General features: G+C 37.4%; 1 protein-coding gene across 5 annotated transcripts in view; it reads right to left on the reverse strand.

Moving 5' to 3' along the window:
- The window catches only part of LOC149529270 (pentatricopeptide repeat-containing protein At5g67570, chloroplastic-like), a 280,374-nt gene that overhangs the window by 221,474 nt on the left and 35,964 nt on the right, over positions 1-22,936 (reverse strand). For 4 of the 5 annotated variants that reach the window (XR_016358611.1, XM_089809457.1, XM_089809454.1 and 1 more), the window contains exon 2: positions 16,438-16,629. The exons of the other annotated variant lie outside the window; for it this stretch is intronic. Coding sequence is in view for 3 of the 4 variants with exons in the window: in XM_089809457.1 (XP_089665583.1) it covers positions 16,438-16,629 (192 nt within the window). In the remaining variant the exon portion in view is untranslated. The remainder of the gene's footprint in view (positions 1-16,437; positions 16,630-22,936) is intronic. 5 annotated transcript variants of the gene reach the window in all.

Consider the following 22,936-nt stretch of genomic DNA (forward strand, 5'->3'; position numbering starts at 1 on the left):
AATAATAAATAGTGATAATAGAAACTATCTATTATTGCAATACCCTCCCTTAATGGTTAATCTATCCATAACACTACGCTGTCCTCTAAATTGGACAAACTTATTTGGAACCAAAGGCTTGGTGAGAATGTTTGCAGTCTAATCTGCTATAGGAATCCACTACAAGTCAATTGTCTCGTCTTCAACCAACTGCCATATGTAGTGACAGTGAACATCCACATGCTTGGTTCGTTCATGGAAGACTGGATTTGGCGCCAACTTGATAACACCTTGGTTATCAACAAACAAAGTTGTTGGGCCTTCTTGTGACATCAGCATATCCCCAAGCCTCTGACGAAGCTAACAGCGTCACAACCTGCCTTTAACTGTCCCTCAATATTTAGCCTCTATAGAGGAGACAAAAATTGTGTGCTACTTCTTATTGGTCCATGTGACGGTACTGTGTTGGTGAGGTTTTCACATCATCGCCCCAAAAATTTTGGGGACCCCCTTTTTCGGGCAAGCCTTAACAATTTTTGCAGGTGTTAGGAATTTTTCTTGTTGCCTTAGCAAAATTTGGAGTTATCCAGAGGTTTTTCAATTGGCGATTTCACACCCTGGACACCTTTAGGCCAAGAGGGGATTTGGTTTGCTTTCACCTGGTGCGAAAGCTAGATTTTTTGGAACATGTAATTTCGTCCTTCGGCCTAGTAGGTTTCAACAGTAACATTTTCATGGCTAAAACGATATCTGGCAGGATAAAATTGCAAATTTTGGACAGACGGACTTTGAAAATTTGATTTAATTGAACAAGCTTGAACATTTTCAAAATGAATTTTAGATTTGGTCGTTTTGGAGAATCTTGAAATTTCTCGGTGAAAAGAAATTTTGATAGTGAAATTAAATTTAGAGTCTGAATTTCGATTGCCAAGAAAGAGGTTTATTTTGTTAAAAAAATGAGTTTGTATTGCAAAATTGAAATTGGATTAAATTGCAAAATCTCATTAATTTGGTTGAAATTTTGCCTAGAGGATTTTTAAAATGTTATAAGGAATTTGGTAATTTGGAATTGAAAATTGATTTTTGGCTTACTAGATTCGATTTTAATGATATTTTAATTGCCAAAATGTTGTTAAATGAAAATTTTGACATCTCCTAGACTTACCTTATTTCTATTTTGCAATTCAAGGTCAAACTAGCAATTAGAAGGGGTCAATTTCGCTATGTGGCTTAGTTATTTTCATGTTTTATTTAAAACTGGGCCATTTTGGGGGTTTTAACTTAAGTTTTGTTTCCCTCCAAGCAAGTCAGCCCACTCTGGAGGTCAACAGGAGGGTATAAGAAGGGGCTTCCCCCCTCTTATTTCCTCATTACATTTCCACTCCTCTTGCTTGGTTTGAGCGATTTATTCTAGCTGGGCGAATTTCTCCTTTGGCAGTGATTTTGGCTTGAGGATTTTCATTTTTGGGCAGCAAATTTCTTCCTAGAGGCTGGGCGATTTCTGCCCTAAGGCAGATTTGTGGGTGAAGATTTGATTTTAGGCAAGATTGGACAATTTTGGAGATTCAATTTTCCCCCTAGGGCAGCGAATTTTTTCGTTTAGCTAGGGTGATGTTGTTTGGTGGAGAGACAAAGTGCTTTGAGGTCTGATTTTTTTGCAAGTGTGGATGAATTTAGATGGGCAAAATTCTGATTTGGAGCAGAATTTTCTGTCCTAGAGCACCGATTTTCCTTCTAATTGGGCAATTTTGGCAAGGAGGTTAAACTTTGGTGAAGGGAGCAGATTTTTGCAAATAATCCATTTGCTAGGGCATCACATTTTAAAGGACTGAAATTTCTGAGATTAGATCTAAATTTGAAGAGGCTCAATTGTTGGTATAAGACAAATTTAAAGTAAGATTTTTCGTTCATCTTTGGAGGTGAAGATTGGTTTTAAAGGCGGATTCTATTCTTTGTTCTTGCTTGGTTCATTGCCCTTATCTTCTTCTTGCACTTTTCATCCACCACTTCATCATCTCCATTGATAGGCTGAAGTTGGGAGACATAAGTGTAGGTTTCATGATAGGACATTTGGAGAGGCAGAAATAAGTGGTAGTCCCACCCCTAGGCTCGAGAGGCGATTATAAGTGTATAGATTGAAGAGGCAGAAATAAGTTATATTCCATCAATAGAAAGAAGTTGGGAGATATAAGTGTAGATTTCATGATAGGACATTTGGAGAGGTATAAATAAGCTAGACCACCTTAGGATTGAAGTTGAGAGATATAAGTGTAGTCCATCCTAAGGTAACGAAGAGGCAGAAATAAGTGGTAGTCCCACCCCTAGGCTAGAGAGGTGATTATAAGTGTAGAGATAGGATTTGGAGAGGCAGAAATAAGCTAGATTTCGTTGATAGAAAAAAGTTGGGAGATTTATATGTGTAGTCCATATCATTTAGAACGAAGAGGCAGAAATAAGTGTTTAGGATAGTGGATGTTACTACAAGTAAGAACCCAAAGGAAATGAATACCAAAAAATACAAGGAAGATATGATACCTAACATCACATTCTTCTCAAAAATGAAGCGAACAAGTGACACCAATATCAGCATGGTGAACATAGTATAGTTGAAGGACAGATTGAAGGAAGGACAATCCCCCATGGCGAAGAAGATCTACAAGAGCGGAATTGTACATGTGGCCGCTTTCCCTCCTACCTTGCCTTGTTCAAAATCTGTAATGGAGTGTGCATCCCAGTTTGATATGGTGACCAAGTCCATTGTTTTTTATGAAGGGACGAGAGTGTTGGCTAACATCAGCAGACAAGTTGTCAAAGAAGTATTCAATATTCCCCAACATAAAGGCATGATAGTGGTAATGATGGATCAAACAGCCAAGTTCTTTCAGGATAATCAGGATGCCTACTTCATTCATCTAAAGCAAAATTGGTTACACAAAGGCAAGAAGAGAGTTACCAAGTCGTCAAAGCTCACCACGTCAGATTTCAAATCAGAGTATGGCGACCTTATTGTGCTTCTTAGCTGAATCATGGGCGTAACTAAAGGTATGAAATTCAAGAACTGGATGTACTATTTTATTGATGAAATTGAAAATGGAAGGAGAAAGTTTGATTGGGCTAGAATTATAAGTGCAAATTTAGAGTTGCAACTAAGGACAATACAAATTTAAAAGCAATTCTACATCGGGTCCTATCTTTTCTATCTGATTGCGAGACTATATGAACATCTTGGACTTAAGGCCTTAGGAGTGATTGGCAATGGGTCGGGGCAATGTTTGGTGCATGAGTGTTATCTGCAACTTCATTTGCACAACACCAAAGATTATAAGATGTTTTATGAGACCTTTGCTATGAAGACGATAAGAATATTACAAGGGACACTTGCTAGGAGGCTCTCATCGGAAGTGGAAGCAAAAGCTAGGAAGTATGAGAGTTGGTTCATCCAATTTCCGCAATTCACATATATCAAAGTAGCAGGAAGTACAGTTTGTCCCAAGAGACTTCCAAGGTACCTACCCGATAGAATAGTTTTGATGGAGTTGGCTAGGTAACTTGAGCATTATGACAAGATAATGAAACTTAAATGTGAGGCAAGGATTACCTTCTCATTTGGAATAGGCAATGATACTTGCCCCAATCCTGCCACCTTTGCAACTGCGGAGAAGGAATTAGAACGGTATCATCTAGGATGGTATAGAGCAAGACAAGGATTCGATCCTAATGGTCTTATCAAGGCATCTCACGAAAACACATTCAAACATATTCCTACTATAGAAGATTTTTGGGCCAATGCACAAGATGACTTTCATGTGAGGAAGCTAGCTTTTTCAAAGTAATCAGGAGCGACGATGAGGGTCACTGAAAAGTTCAGATTGTTATACCAAAGGTTAGCAAGGCAATGAATGAGATTGTAGCCCAGGAGTATGAGATAATAGAGCATGACTTGGAAAGAATCACGGATAAAAGGGTAGTGTAAGAATTTCCTTCCAGTCAAGGACTTAGCCATTCCTAGGCTACAGGCAGTTATTGAGCTACCGAAGAGATATTTGGAGAGAGCCAAGGGTGGATGAAGGAGAAAGGAGTATGACAGAGTCTTAGTATGTTGCCTTGACCATCAAACTGAGGATACTTGAAGAGGTGCGGAATGAGATTGCATAGCACAGCCCAGGCGTTGACACTTCCATTTCAACCATGATGAGCAATGTTGGGGTTGCACTTGATTTTGAAGATATCAAAGATAAGAACGTCAATGAGACAGAGTTTGGATCAAGATTGGATGAGTTTGGGAAGGTTGCCATCAATAAGAAGCATTTGGGCACCCTTGCCTCCCTCAATGCCTTTATCAGATATACAAAAGAATATGAGAAGGATCATGAGAAGACACTGCAAGCAACAGGCAACATGATGAATTTAGCTGAGCTCAAGATGAAGCACATGCCTTGCCCTCCCATGAAGGAAGTCAACGACAGTCTAGCCAAGTTCATTGCCTTGGCTAAGAAGATGAAAGAAAATGGTAGAATTATATTAGAGGATAATTTGATGTAAGCCCACGTGGCAAATTCTCCTTCCTTCCTGGTTGGGAAAGATGTATGATTCTGATTAGCTACCATTTTGGTGCCTTCTCATTGGTTGCCACTTTCTTTTCTTTCATTGGTCCATTGATGAGGTGGCATCTTCTCATTGGCCAATGGGATGGCAACCCTAGTTAGGGTTTCTGGGATTTGATCGAGATCATTGATTTTGTCTTTTAATCTCTACCGTTGGTTGTATTTTTGGCCCCTATATAAGGCCATTTGCCCTCATTTGTAAAGGGTTGAAGAAAATTGTTGCTTAGATAATACCAAAATTGCCTCTCTTATCATTGTTGTGTCTTGCATGGTGACTAAGAACACTTGGTGTTATTGCATGGTTTCTACTTCCAATAGTTAAAGTTGAATTCCATTGAAGTTGTTTAAGTAGATTTTATTTCAAGAAAGTTGTTAAGTAAGAGTAAGAATAGATGGATAGTTGTATGGTGATATTAAAGTTGTCAAGCAAGAGTAAGAATAGATGGATAGTTGTATGGTGATATTAGTGGATGTTTGATAGGGATCCATAAACTAGGCCACTAGCATCCTAGCAGCTTGTTAGGAAGCCTTGCGTGGTAATCTAGTCCTTTTTCCCTTGAATCATTGCATCTATGGAGGTAGCGCCACTAGCAAGCTTTTATCAGATTTGATCCATGTCCATCTGCTAATCTTTCCATTCATAAGAGTAGAAGTAAAGCAGCAAGTAGTTTAGTAGTTGGAGTTTTGAGAGAAAAGTTAGAAGTGAGGTAAATTGGTAAAGTAAATTGAGAAAGTCAAGTCAGTATACGTTGCAAAGCTAGATTTCATCATCATCACACCAAAAGTTCGACATCCTTGAAAAAACAATGTAAGCCCACCTACATGATTAACCAGCAAATCACATTAATATAACTGAGTTAGTATCCACAAGTGTAAGGAACCTTGGAGTTTTCTCATATTCTTCATAAGTATTTACTTTTCAAGAGAGGGTTGAGTGTTTGCTATTTTATATCAAGTATTCAATTGCTATATGTTATGTAGTGGTATAAAACTGACATCAACACACTGGAGCCCAAATGAAACACATATCCAAAAGTTGACTTTTAATCATCAACAAAACCAGCCCATAATCAGTAGTACCAACTGAGTTTAGGATTAGTACACCAAGATTACAGAAGTCCATAATCAGCAGTACCCTTCACATAACGCAGCACACACTTTGTTGCCATCCAATGATCAGCCTTAGGAGCTTTCATAAAGCATGTGATGTAGCTGACTGTGAAGCTGCTATTGAATCTAATAGTAGAGAGGTAGATGAGACTGCCTACTAGTTGCCTGTATGTAGTATCATCAACTAGAGGAGAATTAGACTTGGCTAATAACTTTGTACTTTTCTCCATGGGTGTAGATCCTAGCATATTTGGACTAAAAATTGAAAATACCAGTAGACTGTTGCCAAACCTCAACACCTAGGCAATAATGCATGAGCCCAAGGTCAATCATATCAAAAGACTGGCACAAACTCTATTTGATTCATTGAATCAAAGATGTCGAACTTCCAATGATGACCAAATCATCCACATAAATGACCAAAAGGATGATGCCATTGTCAGTGGTCTTGATGTACAAATTTGAGTCTAAAGGATTCCTCTTGATTGCTGAGGTACTTATTAATTTTCATGTACCACATGCCATAGCGGCCTGCTTCAAACCATAGAGAGCTTTCACGAGTCTAGAACCTAGTGTTATTTACCAGCAACATTGAAACCAGGAGTTGTGTCATTGTTGGTTAACAGTTTGTTCTCTTATTAGATTTTATAACTTGACTCTTTAATTCCCAAGGTTTTGGAGAGACAAAAGGATGTTTACCAGCAAATGGGTCAGTGTAAGTATTCTATCACTGCCCTCTAAAATACTAGGTACAGCTCCCTATGATTTGCAATGATATGCAATGAATATGTTTCCATGAGATCAAAAGTTTTGACATTATAAGCTCTTAACCTGAGAGTAGTAAAGGATAACCAAATTGTTTGCAGGCACAAAAAATTCAGGCAAGATGGATTTTGAATAGCCTATCACAATCAATGGAATGACTGTAGTAGATTATCTTCATTTTTCTCACTCTTACTTCTATTATAAATGCAGAAGAGGAATGAGGAGATATGCACATGAGGGCAAATGGAATTGCTTTCACTATCAACCTTGAATGAAATGGAATCCAAAAAATAACTAATATATTCATACACATTTATCTTTCATTTCCCAATGAAACTATCTAACATGAAATGAAATTAACAAGAGAAGAAACAGAACCATATATGAAGAAAGTAAATGGAATCACCTTCACTGTAATTACCAAAATGAAATGGAATCCATATGATTATCACAGAATCACATATCATTGTCTTTCAACTCTTAATGCAGAACTAATCTATGCATGGGAAACAAAAACATGACAAGCAAATAGGGTAAATGGAATTACAGACCAATTCACCATCAAGTTTGCCAACCTTTGTATTGTCAAATAAGGTTACATTTATAGTTTGTTGTTATCTTTCAGTTTAGCAGAGCAATAGTCACAAAATAAAAAGGAAATAAAATATGAAATTATCCAGTCATATGAACGTGTGGCATCTTCTCCATTAGTGATTCTAAATCCATGGTGCTCTTAAAAACATGTGATGGCTATTCAGCTTCCTACAATCTTCAGAAAATCACTATTTTCATCTTTTGTTGTTTCGTGCCTAACCCATGTATTTCATATTCCAACAGTCACTGCAGTTTTGAATTCAGGCCATCAATCTTAAACCAATGATCACGATTAAAACATTATAACCTTCCTTTATAACTTCCTCCATGGGTCCCTTTGTGTACATGTGCCTTTCCATTGTTATGTCGCTATGATTATTTTCCTTGTAACTTTTTATACTGACATAATGATGAGCGTTAATCTTCCTTTTGATCTGATGTCAACAATAAAAGATATTAAGTCTATGTTTGCTTTATGATGCAGGTCCACTTTCCAACTAGGTACACTATGGCAAACAATTGGCACTACTTAATTACTTGGAGGATCTAACATTGACCTAGTTTTGCTTCGTGAAATGTGATGCCCACAGGACACGTGTTGTTTTGTCGCCATGATTAATACATGTTCATCTTTTCATAACAATATAGTGACGACCGTGGATGTTCTTTGATCTGACAGTGTCCATTTAAAGATTTTAATTCATTAATTTCCCTTTGCAATGTGGGTCCGTCTATTCCACATGTCCAATCGTTGTTATGTCGCTTTAGTTATTCTCCATGTAACTCTCCATAGCGACATAACAATGACCGTAGATCTATTTTCGATCCGATTGCCAACGAGATGCATCATCGAACACTTATATTTCCATCATTAAAACATCATCCATTGATCGGGTCTTTATCGATGATCTAAATTTGATCTTCTAAACCATTTGACTTGTCAACCGGCCAATGGCATGCATGCTTTTATTCATTTGACTTTTCTCCACCATGTAGCTTATTATGATCAAATCTGAACCATTCATATATTGAATCGATGACGCATATTTGCTTATCTTCATGTTTTGACTCCAAGGGGGTTTTGAATGTTTTTCTTTTGCATGAACTGCTTCTTCTGTTCACTAATCTTACTTATCTGTAATGTCTTTCATGGAAACCATGGCATAATGTTAAATCTTTGTCTTTATCATGGTTAGGAACAAATCAATAGAAGATCCAGACCTTCTTCTCATCGGGATGACACATAAAAACCTCCCAAACCCTAATCACCTAGCTTTGGACTGATGCATTGCTCATATGATTCTCCACATTAGGCTAGCTCAAAGGAATAATGAGAAGAAAGGTCATCCTATGCTCAATCTAGACTCAGACTTAAGACATTGATACTTGATTTGACTCAAAAACCTAAAGCAAAAAGATATGAACTGAAACTTGAGAAATAGTCATGCATACCTCTTCTTGTAGGTCACCATTCAGGAAAGCACTCTTGATGTCCATCTGATTTACGTTCTAGCCAAACTGTGCTTCCATGGCTAGGATTGATTTGATTGTGCTCATCTTTGCAGTAGGACCAAAGGTCTCCTCATAATCAATGCTTTAATGTTGAGAAAAGCCTTTTGCAACTAAACGAGCTTTGTACTTATCCAAAGTACCATCAGACTTGTATTTGATTTTGTAATCCCATTTGCAGCTAATGGGTTTCTTCCCTAGTGGATGATCAGAAACGACCCAGGTGTTATTCCTCAATAGGCTCTAGTGTTCAGATGTCATGGCCTGTTTCCACTCTGGAATTCCTTTAGCCTTGGAATACGTTTGAGGTTCAAACACACTATGAATGTTGGCTGTGAGAGTAAAGTTAATTGACTCTGTAGGTTTGCTCTTTTTCCGAGTAGTTCTCCCATCAATGAGCTCATCATCTCGAAGATCAGCAAGTGTCTTAGCCCGCCATTTAGGCCAGAGAGGAGAATGACCAACATTAGTATCAAGAGATGCTCTATGATCAAGTTCTTCATCAGAACAATCAGAATCAAATTCAAGTGAAGCATTTGCATATCTAGGTGATCTTGCAAGAGAAGCCAGAGGTGTCTATACAAGAATCACTGCTATAACTAGACTTGTTGGAGTCCTCCCATCAGGTGGACCTAATGGAAGTCGAACTCCCAAATCATGAGCCTTCATAGGCTAGTGTGTTGGATCAAGAACAAGAGAAGCAGGCATGAATGGCTCACGTTGCTCATAAGAGACTACATCATGACTATACAAGAGACGAGATGTCTCAGACTTGATCAAGTGGTAGGCTTTGTGAGGACTACTGTATCTAGCAAGCATGAGTTTCTGACTATTGGCATCCAACATGGTATGTGATGCATCAAAGATCCAAACAAAAGAAAGAGACCCAAAAACCTTCAAGTGACTAATTTTGGGCTTGCGACCTAACCAAGCCTCTTCCAAAGTCTTACCTTTGACCGCTTCTATGGGTGACCAATTCAAAAGATAAACTGCAATGTTAACTACTTCTACCCAAAACTTCTTCGGAACATGACTATGTTTGAGCACAGATCGAGCCATGTCAGTGATTGCTCTGTTTCGACGATCAACTACATTGTTTTGTTGTGGTGTGTGGGGTGTGGTTAACTGGCGCTTGATGCCATGAGTATCACAAAAGCTAGAGAATTCAGTACAACAAAATTCCTCCACATTGTCTAACCTAAGAGCAATAATAGATTTCCTAGACTCTTTTTCAACTAATAGTGTCAGTGCGAGAAGTCAACATATCCTTATATAAATAGCTAGATGAGATTGATATAGATTTCATAATAGAAAAATATTTTGATAAGTCAACATATGCATATGTGATAAGCCTTGGATAGAGGATGCCTCTTCCAAGAAGTGACCTTAGGAGGTGCACTCCAAAGAAGATGGCGAAGTAACTAAGGGTTAGGAAATTTGATCTACAGATGTCCTTAAGGTTTGGGGTTAGAATTGAGGAGCACTTTTACCTAGAATATTATATTTAAACTTGTTATTGTTTAAATCTAACGTTTATTTGCCAATTCAACTCATCCAAAGCTAACACTCGTGGCAAGGACATTACAATGGAGCATGATTCTACGATCCTGTAAGGTAAAAGAGGATACATGTGAATAATTCATATGAAAGAATAATGTGGAACGCTAATGGAAATTGGAAGAGGTTTGATCATAGCCACAACAAGTTGAGAATTAGGATTAAAATATGAAGATGTACATCTTTCAAATCATAAGAAGCAATTATCTAATTGCTTGAGGACAAGCAATTTGAGGAAGGGCGGATTGTCATGTCCCCATTTTAAGATAGAATTTTAATAATAATTAAATAATAGAATATTATTAGATAAATGATGATAATAAATCATATACTAAAATATTAAATAATAATAATAAATTATTATTATAATATAAATAATGGCATATGACATAATCTATTATCAATATAATAAGATTTAAAAATAAATAATAATAAAGTTACAATGAATGAATAAATAAATAAAATTAACTACAAGAAACAACATTGTAAAAAGTATGTTACTTTCTAAATAGGATTTAATAATAAATGATAATAAACTTATAAATTAGTAAATAATATAAATTAAGTAAATCTAATGAAAGGTCAAAAGATATTTAATAAAGAGTTGTGACTCCTCCAAAATTAGATATAAAAGGAAGGAGAATTTATTTGAAAGAGGGGGAAGGAAAGGAGAAGATAGAAGAGGAGGATTAATGGAAGAGGAAAAGAATGAAAAGAAAACAAGGGACTTTTCACAAGGTTGCAATGATGAAAGTATGCGACTCTTCGAAAGGGTTGTAACTATGAATGGTTGTGACTCTTCGAAAAGGTTGTAATTATGAAGTGTTGTGACTTTTCAAAGGGATTGCAATTATGAAGGGTTGTGATTTTTCAAGACACAAATGACAAATAAAAGATGATTTATAAATCACAATTGAATAGGGAAAGAAAAAGAATCCTATTAAAAGGTAAAAATACAAAAAGATAACAAATGAGATGTAATTGCATACATCTTGACATATGTTTAACGAGAAAAGCAAGGAAACTCTTGTTGTGAGGTTTTCACACCATCGCCCCAAAATTTTGGGGACCCCCTTTTTTTTATTGCCTTGGCAATTTTCGGTCAAAGGTTTCAAATTTGAAGATTTCACGTTTTGGACACCTTCAGGGCCAGTGGGGAGAGGGTTAGATTTATTTTCACGCAGTTTCAACTTGATTTTCCAGAGCCACCAATTTCATCTTTAGGCCGAACAAATTTTAAAAGAGCAACACTTGGCAGGATAAAATTGTAAATTTTGTACTTAAGACATTTTCTTTTGAAAATTTGGATATAATTGTATAAAATTGGATAATTTTCAAAAAATGAAATTTTTGTTAAATTTGGTCTTTTGGAAAATCTTAATTATTATTTTTGTGATGGTGAAATAAAATTGCAAAATCAATTTTAGGCTCTAGAGAAATAATTTTATTTGTGTTAAAAAGCTAAAATTGCTTAGCTAAATCGATTTGAAGAGAAATTGCAAAAAAACTGATTTTAATAGATTAAAGTTGCCTTGAAAACTTTTTGCCTTTAATGAAATTGGTAATTTAATATTGAAAAAATGGCTTTTGGTTAGCCAAAATCCAAATTTAATGACGTATTAATTACTAAACCCCCATTAAATGAAAATATTTAACACCCTCAAAGCATTATTTAATTTCTTTTAGCAATTTAGAACTAATTGGCAATTTCGAAAGTTAATTTTCATCATGGCAAAATTAATTTTGGTTAAGTATTTAATTGTGGGCCATAATTTTGCATTAATTATTTGTTTTTCTTTCTCCCAGGGTCCAAGAAGAAAGTTGGGTATAAGAGGAGGCCTCTCTCCCATTTCTTCCTCACTTCTCACTTCTCCTTCTCAAGGTGTTGGTGATTTTGCAAGAGCAGATCTGCACTCTTCTTGCTTGCCGAAATTTGTGGGAGCCGAAATTTGTGGAAGATAAAATTCTGATTTTTTCAAGAGGCTGCAATTTTTGCCCTAGGTTGGGTAATTTTATTTGGAGGTGAATTGCATGATAAATTTCTGATTTGCAAAGGGATTTGAAATTCTTGAAGTCATATCCTAGGTTCCGAAAAGTCGATGTAAGATTATTGGTTAAGGTGAGTTTTCATCATCTAGAGTTGCAAGGGGTGCTTAAGTTGACATCCATCTTTCGTTCTAGTCTAAGGATTGCTCCTCTTGGTTCTTCTTGCCTTCTGGTCCACCACTCAACCATCCCGTAATAGGGCGACGAGCATGGAGGATGTTAGTGCAAGTAAGAATCCCAAGCGAGCAAACACTAAGAAAGACAAAGAGGATATGATGCCCAAAACTCCCTTCTCGAAAATGAAGAAAATAACCGACACCAATATTGCTACAGTGGACATGATACAAATGAAGGACAGACTAAAGGAAAGACTATCCCCCTTGGCTTATAGGTAGAGGTAATTTCAAATCATCTAGAGTTGCAAGGGGTCCTTAAGCTGACATCTTTCTTTCGTTCTAGTCTAAGGGTTGCTCCTCTTGGTTCTTCTTGCCTTTTGGTCCACCACTCTACCATCCCGTAATAGGGCGACGAGCATAGAGGATGTTAGTGCAAGTAAGAATCCCAAGCGGGCAAACACTAAGAAAGACAAAGAGGATATGATGCCCAAAACTCCTCAAAAAATAAGGCGAATAACCAATACCAATGGCGGTACCATAAAAGGATATACAAAAGGCAGTTGCACATCACAACCCAAGCATCGACACTTCCATTTCAACCATGATGAGCAACATTGAGGTGGCACTTGATTTTGAGGATATCAGAGAAGAGGATGTCAATGAAACAGATTTTGGATCAAAGTTGGATGAGTTGGGGAAGGTTGCTATCAAGAAGAAGCATTTGGGCACCCTTTTCTCTCTCAATGCTTTTATTGGATTTGAGAAAGAATATGAGAAGGATCACGAAAGGATACTAAAAGCAGCAAGTGGCGTGGCGAAGTTAGCGGAACTCAGGGCGAAGCACACACCTTGTCCTCCTATGGAAGAAGTTAACGAAAGTCTAGCTAAGTTCATTGCCTTAGCTAAGAAGATGAAAGAAAAGGGAAGATTTATATTAGAAGATCATTTGATGTAAAGCCCAAGTAGCAATTTCCCTTTCTTCTAGAATAGGACAAGTGTCTATTTTTGATTGGCCACCATTTTGGTGCCTTCTCATTGGTTGCCACTTTTTGCACTTTTTTCATTGGTCCATTGATGAGGTGGCGGCTTCTCATTGGCCGATGGGGTGGCAACCCTAATTAGGGTTTTGAGGATCCAATCTGGATCGTTGATCTTGTTTTGATCTCCACTGTCCATTGTATTTTTGGCCCCTATCAAAGGCCATTTGCTCTCATTTATAAAGGGGTTGGAGAAATTGTTGCGAAGATAATACCAAAATTGCTCTCTTTTTCATTGTTGCGATTTGCATGTTGATTAAGAACATTGGGTATTATTGCATGTTTTCTACTCCCACTTAGTTAGATTTCCTTTTAAATTGTTAAAGTTGGTTTCATTTCAAGTTGCTAAGTAGGAGTGAAGTAGATGGATAGTTGTATGGTAGCATTGGTAAATGTTTGATAGGGATCAATACTAGACCACTAGCATCCTAGCGGCTGGTTGGGAAGCTTTGTGTGGTAAGCTAGTTTATTATTCCTTTGAACCATTGCAACTGTGGAAGTGAGGCCGCTGGTCAGCTCTCATTAGGTTCGATCCCTATCCATTTGCTAGCCTTCCATTCATAGGAGTAGGAGTAGAATAGTAAGTAGTTGGGTAGTCGAAGCTTAGAGAAGTAAGTTAGAGGAGTAAGTTAAGTATTAGAGCACATCCATTCACCTCCCATAACCATTGCTTTCCCATCAACATCATCCCTGGCAGACACATCCTTCATCACCACCACCATCAACATTATCTGCTACTCGCATATTTCACAAACCCATCATCATCTCCATCATTCCACCAAAGTTCAAGTCATCCTCGAATGAATAGTGTAAGGCCGCCTACGTGATTACCAGCAAATCACATCGATAAAATTGAGCGAGTATCCAACGGTGTAAGGAACATTGGAGCTATTGTTTATGTCTTCATGAGTAATAACTTTTCAAGAGAGGAGTTGCATGTTTGATATCCCATATTGAATATTCAAATCTTAATACGTTATGTAAGTGATACAAAACTCGCATCAACTCCTCTAAAAGGTGGTAAAGGCATCATAAAGATGTGTATCAAGTATGGTATATATTCAAATTTTTCATTACATCATTATACGATATGTCAATATATACATGATTGGCTATATAAATATATTTACATATACATGTGTGTGTATAAATGAGTGTGTGTGTGTGTGTGTGTGTGTGTGTGTGTGTGTATATAATAGCACATATACATAGAAATACACATTAATTCAAAATAATGATATGTAGTAATTATTTATATTTGATATTGTGTTCATTAAACGAATATAAAGAAATAATACATCAAACTCCCATAGTGCTAGTGTAGGGATTGTGCTCAAGTCTATATAAATAGCTAAGTGCCAGTATAGGGATTGAAATCATCTCTATATAAATGGCTAAGTATCAGTGTAGGGATTGGGATCATCACTATATAAATGGCTAAGCTGGGATTAATGAAACACCATAGTGCCAGTATAGGGATTGGGATCATCTCTATATAAATGGCTAAGATGGGATCAATGAGATCTCATAGTGCCAGTGCGGGAGGTTAGTATAACCTCAGTATAAATGGTAGATAGTGTCATTGTGAGAGGTCAATATAACCCCCATATAACTGGCTAGATGTGATCGATCTAATCTTCATTATAACCAAAATATATTGATGAGTCAACATATGCATATATGATGAGCTTTGGATAAAGGATGTCCCTTCCAAGAATAGACCTTAAGGGGTGCACACTAGAGAAGATAATGAAATAAGGGTTAAGGTGCCCGATCTAGAGACATCTTTAAGGTTTGGGGTTAGGATTGGGGTAGCACTTTCACCTAGAATATTATATTTAAGTTTTTTATTGTTTAAATCTAACATTTCTTTGCAAGTTCTATCCGTCCAAAGCTAACTCTAGTAGCAAGGACATTAAATAAAATATGCCTTTATGATGCATCTTGGACTCTTTGGCTAGACAAAATTTAAATACACTTAGGATTTTGACTCAACCCACTACAACTTGACCTCGAAGGACTTTAATTCTCATACTCCCACTTTGAAATCACAACTTAACGACTTGATTTCAAAATCATCCCTCAATGTCTTGAAACTTTGAACCGTTAACACAACCACCAAAACCTAACAAACCTAACAACTATGAGCTAAAAGACGGTATCCCCATCTGCAATGGACTGATGGTGTAAAAAGGTCACAATGCGACCCAAACATAATATGTAACAATCCACATTAAAAACAGTAGTCAATGCCCTTCCAAGCTTGATAACCAAGAATAGATGAACGATTGAAACAACTCAGATTAATAGAGAGAGTTATTCCAGCAATTTGTTTCAGGTACAGATACCTCTTAAAATAGCATCTATTGGTTCCTGCCTACTCAAGAAACCTTCAATGTTTTATACTATTTTTGAATGGGTGTCTGATATTACCTATTCAAACAGCATAGCTCTTTTCAACACCCAGTCCTTTAAAAAGACAACGCACAATAACATCAAGCCAAAAGTTGGATCAACTTAAACTCTTCTGACCAGTCATTGATTGAAAAGTAACAGAGTCATGTTTTGAGTTGAACCATCACTAATTAGAAGAGACTTTACTATTAGTACCTTCATCTTCCACTCAAATAGCTAAAGGAATCATGATCATAATGTCTTCACCATACAGCACACCTAATGTCTTCACCGTGAACAAATATAAGGTGCCTAAGATATATTTTAAAATGATAACATGTTAGATTTGCTGACTTGGAAGGGAAGTGGACAAGTAAGCAGCTAAGGTAGATAGACAGCCACCTTGAGAAGCTCAAGCATGTCAAGCAGCACAAGCATCTCAAGTACCTATTACTTCAAATAATCCTCTGAAATTTATACGACTTTGATCATCAACCTTTAATATCAATGACAACATACTCAACGATATTATGAATCTAACAAATGTACAAGCAAAGTTGGTCTACACAAAGCAACAAATGCACATAAATTAACCAATCCCATAGATATGTTTGTGAGACACTATCATCACCATTGGAACTAGAAAAAAAATATAGTACCTCGTTCTATATGTGATATCAAAATCTCATTATCCTTCTTAGATTGTGTTTAAGATATAAGCCTCACCTGCTACCAATGGACTTGCACTGATCATGGCTGCGAAGCCACTCAATTACATGCAATGCGCATTTCCAATTACCCTTACGCCCCAGGATTTGGACAAGACGGTTTAATAAATTATCTGTGAACTTTACCTTTGCACTGAACATCAAGTTGGAAAACTTCCACTTCGTCATAGTTATGTGTGGATCATTCAACCTTTATCACAGAGAAAAAATAATATAATATCAGTCCATATTTGTACCCAAAAAATGTAAACATCAAGAGAAGGCTAGAAAATAGTAAGAGTGGTAAAAATAATATTGACATGAAAAACACCCATTTAAATATAACACTAATATATACTATCAGTGTATACATGTCAGTCACGGGAGGAGCAGACCCCACAAAGACATTATGCATTCTTTCTTAAATATGTAAATATTGTGAATATTGCAGTGCTCCCTCAAACAATTCTCTACTCACTAGAGCCAGTACGAAGCAGACATAACTGTCAACAGTCATTTCCCATGGCTGCAACTGCTGTCTCTATCAGGGCAAAATAACCTCAATACAAATTCAATGAGGATATAAAATGATGTATAAGTTTTACAACAGCAGAAAATGTCCATGAACTGCTAGAAGGGCAACCCTAACCACTATAATGTAGTAAATGAATGGACAAGAACAGAAACATAAGTGGCATATGAATTTCTTTACCAGGTTTCCATGTCTATAAAGCTAGGTACAACAGCTAGTGATAATTACTGAGACTTAACACAACAGAAAAATATTTTTCTTCATGGTTGAATCATTAAAAAATAAAATCTCATAATTTGTCTTGTCATTTGACTCCATTAACTAGAAGTACGACATTTCAATTATCAATTACAGAGCAGAGATCACTAGTACATCTTGAGTCTATAGTTTCAATGGCTTCCAAAAAAGCTTGATTTGAGTTAGTGAAATTGTCAAAAAAGTATTATATAGTGATTTATATGCAAGGTTATTGAGTTCCCAACACGTCATACACATAATCCTTGAGAACACATATTAGGTTTGATAAGCAACTTGCACAGTAAACTATATGGGTGAGTCAAAACTTAACCTACACTTTAAGGCTTTACTCTACGCCAGCTATTATTAAATGAATAGCTATATGTAGGAGATTGATACTATCGTAAAAGCACCATGGAGTAGGGGATGGTTGTGCTCAATTAGCAAATATAAGGTAGTGTAGCAAATATATCTCATAAGATAAGATAAGATTAATTTCTTAATGTCCAACAAGAGACCACAAAGGGGTCTAAGGGACTGAAAGCATACAAATAAGGAAACCACCAACAATAGGAGCACCAAACGATGTCTGAGGAAAGAACAAGCAAGAATGCAAAAGAACCAAAAAGGAAAAGACTGGAGGTCCTTCCTAGGTGAGAAGACACCCAACACTAAAGCATATGATATGGGGCAACACTGAGCCCCAGACAGTCCTAGAATACTGCAAGAGGTGGGTGTTGCTGCCGAGTGTACCCACTGCGAGGTCTCAAAGACCTGGAGCAATAGGAAGTAGGAGTGTTGAGTGGTTGCTTCATGACCCACGCCGATGACACAAGTGAGAAAAAGGAAGTGATAAGTTGGTCTGAAGTCTAACTCGAAGAGAACTGAAGTTGCAAAGTGTGATCACAGAGTCGTGTGGCCTCTTGGAGGTAAAGTGCAAGACACTATTGGTCGGTGTATTGGAAGAAAGATGAAAGGGATTTGCACTCTCTAAACAAGCAGTGAAACCTCCCCCTAATCTCATAGTAGATGGCGTAATGGAAGATCTAGTGAGAACTAAAAGAGAGGGAGAGAATCAATCTCAATCACGAAAGAGGCTAGCAATGTAGAGGCCTAGGCATACCAGCAACAAGGCTTGCCAACTGGGTCAGAACTAGCAATAGCCTCAAAAGAACCAACTAGGTCAGAACTAGCAATAGCCTCAAAAAAATATTAGGCCAGGTAAGAGTATCTGTAACGACCATCAGCCGAATCCACAAACCCCCAAAGACGGTGAAGAAACCATACCAGATTGAAGATGGCCTTGTGCCCGAAAGGATGGGCTCTGAACTCTACCAAAATGATGTTACAAGGAGTAGACCGATCAACATTAGCGAAGCAGAGACCTAGGCATTCAAGCAATGGGCCCTGCCAACTAAGTCAGAACCAGCAATAGCCTCCAAAGAACAATAGGCCACATAAAAGTATTTGTAACGAACATCAACCAAATCCGCAAACCCCTGAAGACAATGAAGGAGCCAGACCAAATTGAAGATGGCCCCGAGCCTAAAAGGATGGGCCTTGAACTCTGCCAGAATGACAATGTGGGGAGTAGACTAATGACATTTGATGATGTGCTAAAGGAGAAGGGTTTGGACTTTCTCAATTGAGGCCCAATCGGAATCCAGGAGAGAGGGGCCCCACAGGAAATGTCCCCATTGGTTGCCAGCATCAAAATTTTAGAGATTAGCCTAATATTGGATCCTCGTAGGCTAATGAGGATGGTTAGAGGGTCTTCTAAGGATTGATTCATCTCCAACATTCAGCGATTTATGGATTTGGCCTTCGTTTGATGTCATTTGGACTCCATTTGCCATACTTACTATGTATAGTAAGTCAAGGGTAATAGAAATGGATCCTTTTTATTTTTAGAAAGTGTATTTGGTCAAATGGGGAATTATGAGGAGAGATTCCTATTTCAAACAGCATGGCAATCAGACAAGTATTTCAAGAAATATTAGAGTTCAAGTGACTTAAGTGATTTATTTTAAAGTTATGAAGTTACTTAAGTGACTAAAAGACGAAAAAGTCTTTTATCCCACATTGCTAAGTTGTTCGAGCCTATCCTCATTTCAAAGTTATAAAGGAAAGCATTTGCATTGGGATTGTTACAACAAATATATGATATTATAAGAATCCTGAATGGTTGCTTAATGTAACTATGCATTCTTAGGGACGAAAACGCTTAAGAAACTTAGAGAAGCTGGACATAGCCCCAACCCTCTTGGAGATTTCAAACGGATTTTCAATGAAAAGATTGCAAAGAAAAATGTGAGCTTAGTATAGCTACAACGAGCATGGAGATGGCAAGATAGCATAGGTATGTTTGAGTTTTGGGTTATATCAATAGAGGAAGGCATGGGACAGATATCTTTTACATATTAAGTGTATTGAAGAAATATGAGAGTGACAGTGATAACCTACAGTAGAAATCAGATAATCTGGAAGACGTGGGAATTTGAAAGTAGCTTTCACCAGCAGTTAATGGCACTAGACCAGTCACGGTTTCCCTTGTTCTAATCAGCGTCTTATCAATAATTGCGGTCATGACTACGACTGTTGGGCCAAACTCGGGTTGACCGCTATCAATTGGGCAGTGAGACAACGAGTATACCTGTTACAAGTGAAGGAAGAGACGTCTTTCATACCAGTATCCACTATATTGCAAGGTCATCCAGCAATGCAGGTGTTTTACTCTTGCAGACGCCAGTCATAATTGCGCTAAGACTTCACCAGTCGGATCTTATCTACAAGTCAAGCTGGAATACGTGGGGAATACTAGACATGGAGTAATCCTAGATATGTGGTTGATAGACAGACATCCATAAGATACCAGGTTCATCGTCTCCTTGTTTATGATTTGAAAACTCTATTTATCTGTTTCGAATCATGTATAGGAATTAATGAATGTATTCCACTCTCTTTACTTAGCTTTCAAACAAGGTCTAATTATGAGTTTAAATCTAATGTCATTGTCGTAAGCACTATCATTGAGTGTATTTCCTTTCACATTATATGAACTCTTGAGTCATCCTTACTGCATTGTTGGAGTGAAAGGGGTTTTTCAGTGAGACTATAATGCAATGATGGGATCATAAACCAACTATTTGACAAAATGATAGTAGTCTAAACCTAAGAATTTTGTTGGGAACAAGCAAGGATATTACACCACACAACACAGTTGTAGAGCACAGTCGGCTTGACTAAGTAGTCCAAGAGGGGTAAATTGGACGTAGTGTCCTAAAAGTAATGTCTAAAGTACTCCCTCTCCAACATGGCTAGTGAACCCAACCCTTTATTGACCCTGGGTTACATAACAGGTTTCAAATTGAAACAAGGTCCAGAGAACTTGTCCCTGAGGTAAGTGTAAGAGGATAAAATCTCAACCCCCAGGTGCACATAATAGAAATGGAGATGGGAGGTCATCAAGCAGTTGAAAACCATCACCCAGGTCTTACCCAGGTTCACAACTAACCGTCACAAGTCACAAAAGGAAGCCAAAACCATCAAGAAGTCGTTGAAGACCGTCTAAGGAGGCAGCTAGAAGAACCACATCGTCGGCTAATACAAGAAATGGATATAAGAATCTAGTGCAAGTAGCAACCTGTTAGAAAGCAAAGTCTAGCAAAACAACTGAGAGGGGGGTGAATCAATTATCCAACTATTAAAACATTTATCAACCTTATTAATCCTTAACCATATGAGCAATATAACCAACAACCATAAGAAGATACTCATACACAATAACATCAGATATGTTAACTAGGGAAACCCTTGATCAGAGGGAAAACCCCGGTGGGGATGGTACCCACAAAATAATATACTAATATAAAAGTTCCTCGTAAGAGGATGGACTCTGCTACGAGCCTATGAAATACATTCAATACATATCAGTCCCTGTTAGGAGACTTTGAATCCCTATTAACAGATTCCAATGCTATTAGGAGTTGTGCCAACCCTATTAGGAGTTGTAGAAGGCAGATGAACCCACTGTCCAAACAGCTTCAAGGGAAAGACCACCGAACTCACCATCCAAATGATCTTTGTACTATTCTTTACAGAATAATAGAAATAGAATAACTTCAGCTCCTCTGTCCTCTTTACCAGACTTATACTCTTCTGATCTCGATACCAGATCACCAACTTTGCATCCAACTAATCCCTTGGATCGCTTACATGCATTTACCAACTTCGCATATCACTTGCACAATTTGCACTTCCACTCTTGCTCTCATCAATTACACACTTCATCATAAATGTGGTTCAAATGCTTATCATATTGATCTTCCTCCTCATATTCATTTCTCACCCATTTTTAATGTTGCTAACCTTTATGCTTACAAAGGTACTATAGAAGATCATTTTGTTGTAGGTGAAACAAGTTCCCAATAAGAAGAGTTGTTGAAAGATCTTCTCAAGCCTCCTACATTGGAGATTGAATGCATTTTGGATAAAAGGCTGGTCAAGAAAACTAGAAGGAGGACTTACTATAAGTATTTGGTTTAATGGAAAGGCAAACCTTTGGAAGATGCTTCTTGGATGACCAAAGAAGCCATTGAGAAAGCTGGATTCACTTTTTCCACCATTCCACTCAAAGGGACTTGAGTTTCTTTCAAGCCCAGTAGCATGGTGCAAGGCACCTATCTCATTATTTAGGAATTGTCTTCTCATTTAGTTGTTGAATGTTTGCTTAGTATGTTTTGTGTGGACAAGGATCTTTATGGTCATTCTATAAACCAAAAGAGTCCTCAGTCCACTATGATGTGTTTTGATGTTTTTGTGTGTTTTGGACTCTGATAATTGCAAACAAGTTGTTTTTGCCTTAGATATCTATTTTCCACCATTCCTAAGGGTTTGGAACCATTTGGCACCAATTAGGAGTCAAAATGCAAAAAAGTTGTCATGTTTTGCAAAAATTGCTAATGCAACTATTTGAAAAGTTGTCATGAAAAGGCATTTCAACTTCCCAATGTTCATAACCACCAAAAGTTGGTTTGAATCGGTTGCTTGAAGATATTTAAGGCATACAACATCTTTCCATAAGCAAATCATCAAATTGTACAAACTATGACAGCATTCATGAACGAAAAAACCTGTTTTCTGGAGTAATTCCATTCTGTACAGCCTTGTACGGATTGTCTAGATCCAATAAAGTGCATTAACTTTCATTTGCTTCTGGTTTGAGTCAATTTGGTTGTGTTAGAAAGAAGTTACAGCAATTTCTATAGGCATAGGTCTGAAACCCTCAAATCAAGGGTTCGAAACAAAGATATGGCCCTAACTTGCAAATTCACCGTTGCAATTTGATGCCACTGGGTGAAATGCAAGTTAGGACATTGTACTTTATGATTCCAAAAGGCCAGGACAGGAAAAACTTATTTACTATTCTCAATTTGATGCCCTAGGCTAAATAAGTCCATGTATTTAGCCTAGAAATGAATTGTTTGAGTGTGCTATCAGCAAAGGAAGGTTGTGGGTCCTAATATTTGGATGAATTGGATCAAACTCTGCCTGTAGAAGGTCACCAAACCACTGGATCAATTTCATGCACCCAATTTGAAGCATTTCTATCAAGCCCTAGTCTAACTTGATCAATTAGGCTAAAGTGTTGTTTGCAAGTGTTTTGTGTTGTAGGAGTGAGATTGGTACTTGGTGTTTGGGGAGTGAAAGTGTTGCATTTGAGTAGATTGAATCCATCTCAAAAGTTCCT

This window comes from Cupressus sempervirens, chromosome 11, assembly GCF_028749045.1.
Source record: "Cupressus sempervirens isolate cs-2001-9-10 chromosome 11, ASM2874904v1, whole genome shotgun sequence".
NCBI lineage: Eukaryota > Viridiplantae > Streptophyta > Pinopsida > Cupressales > Cupressaceae > Cupressus > Cupressus sempervirens.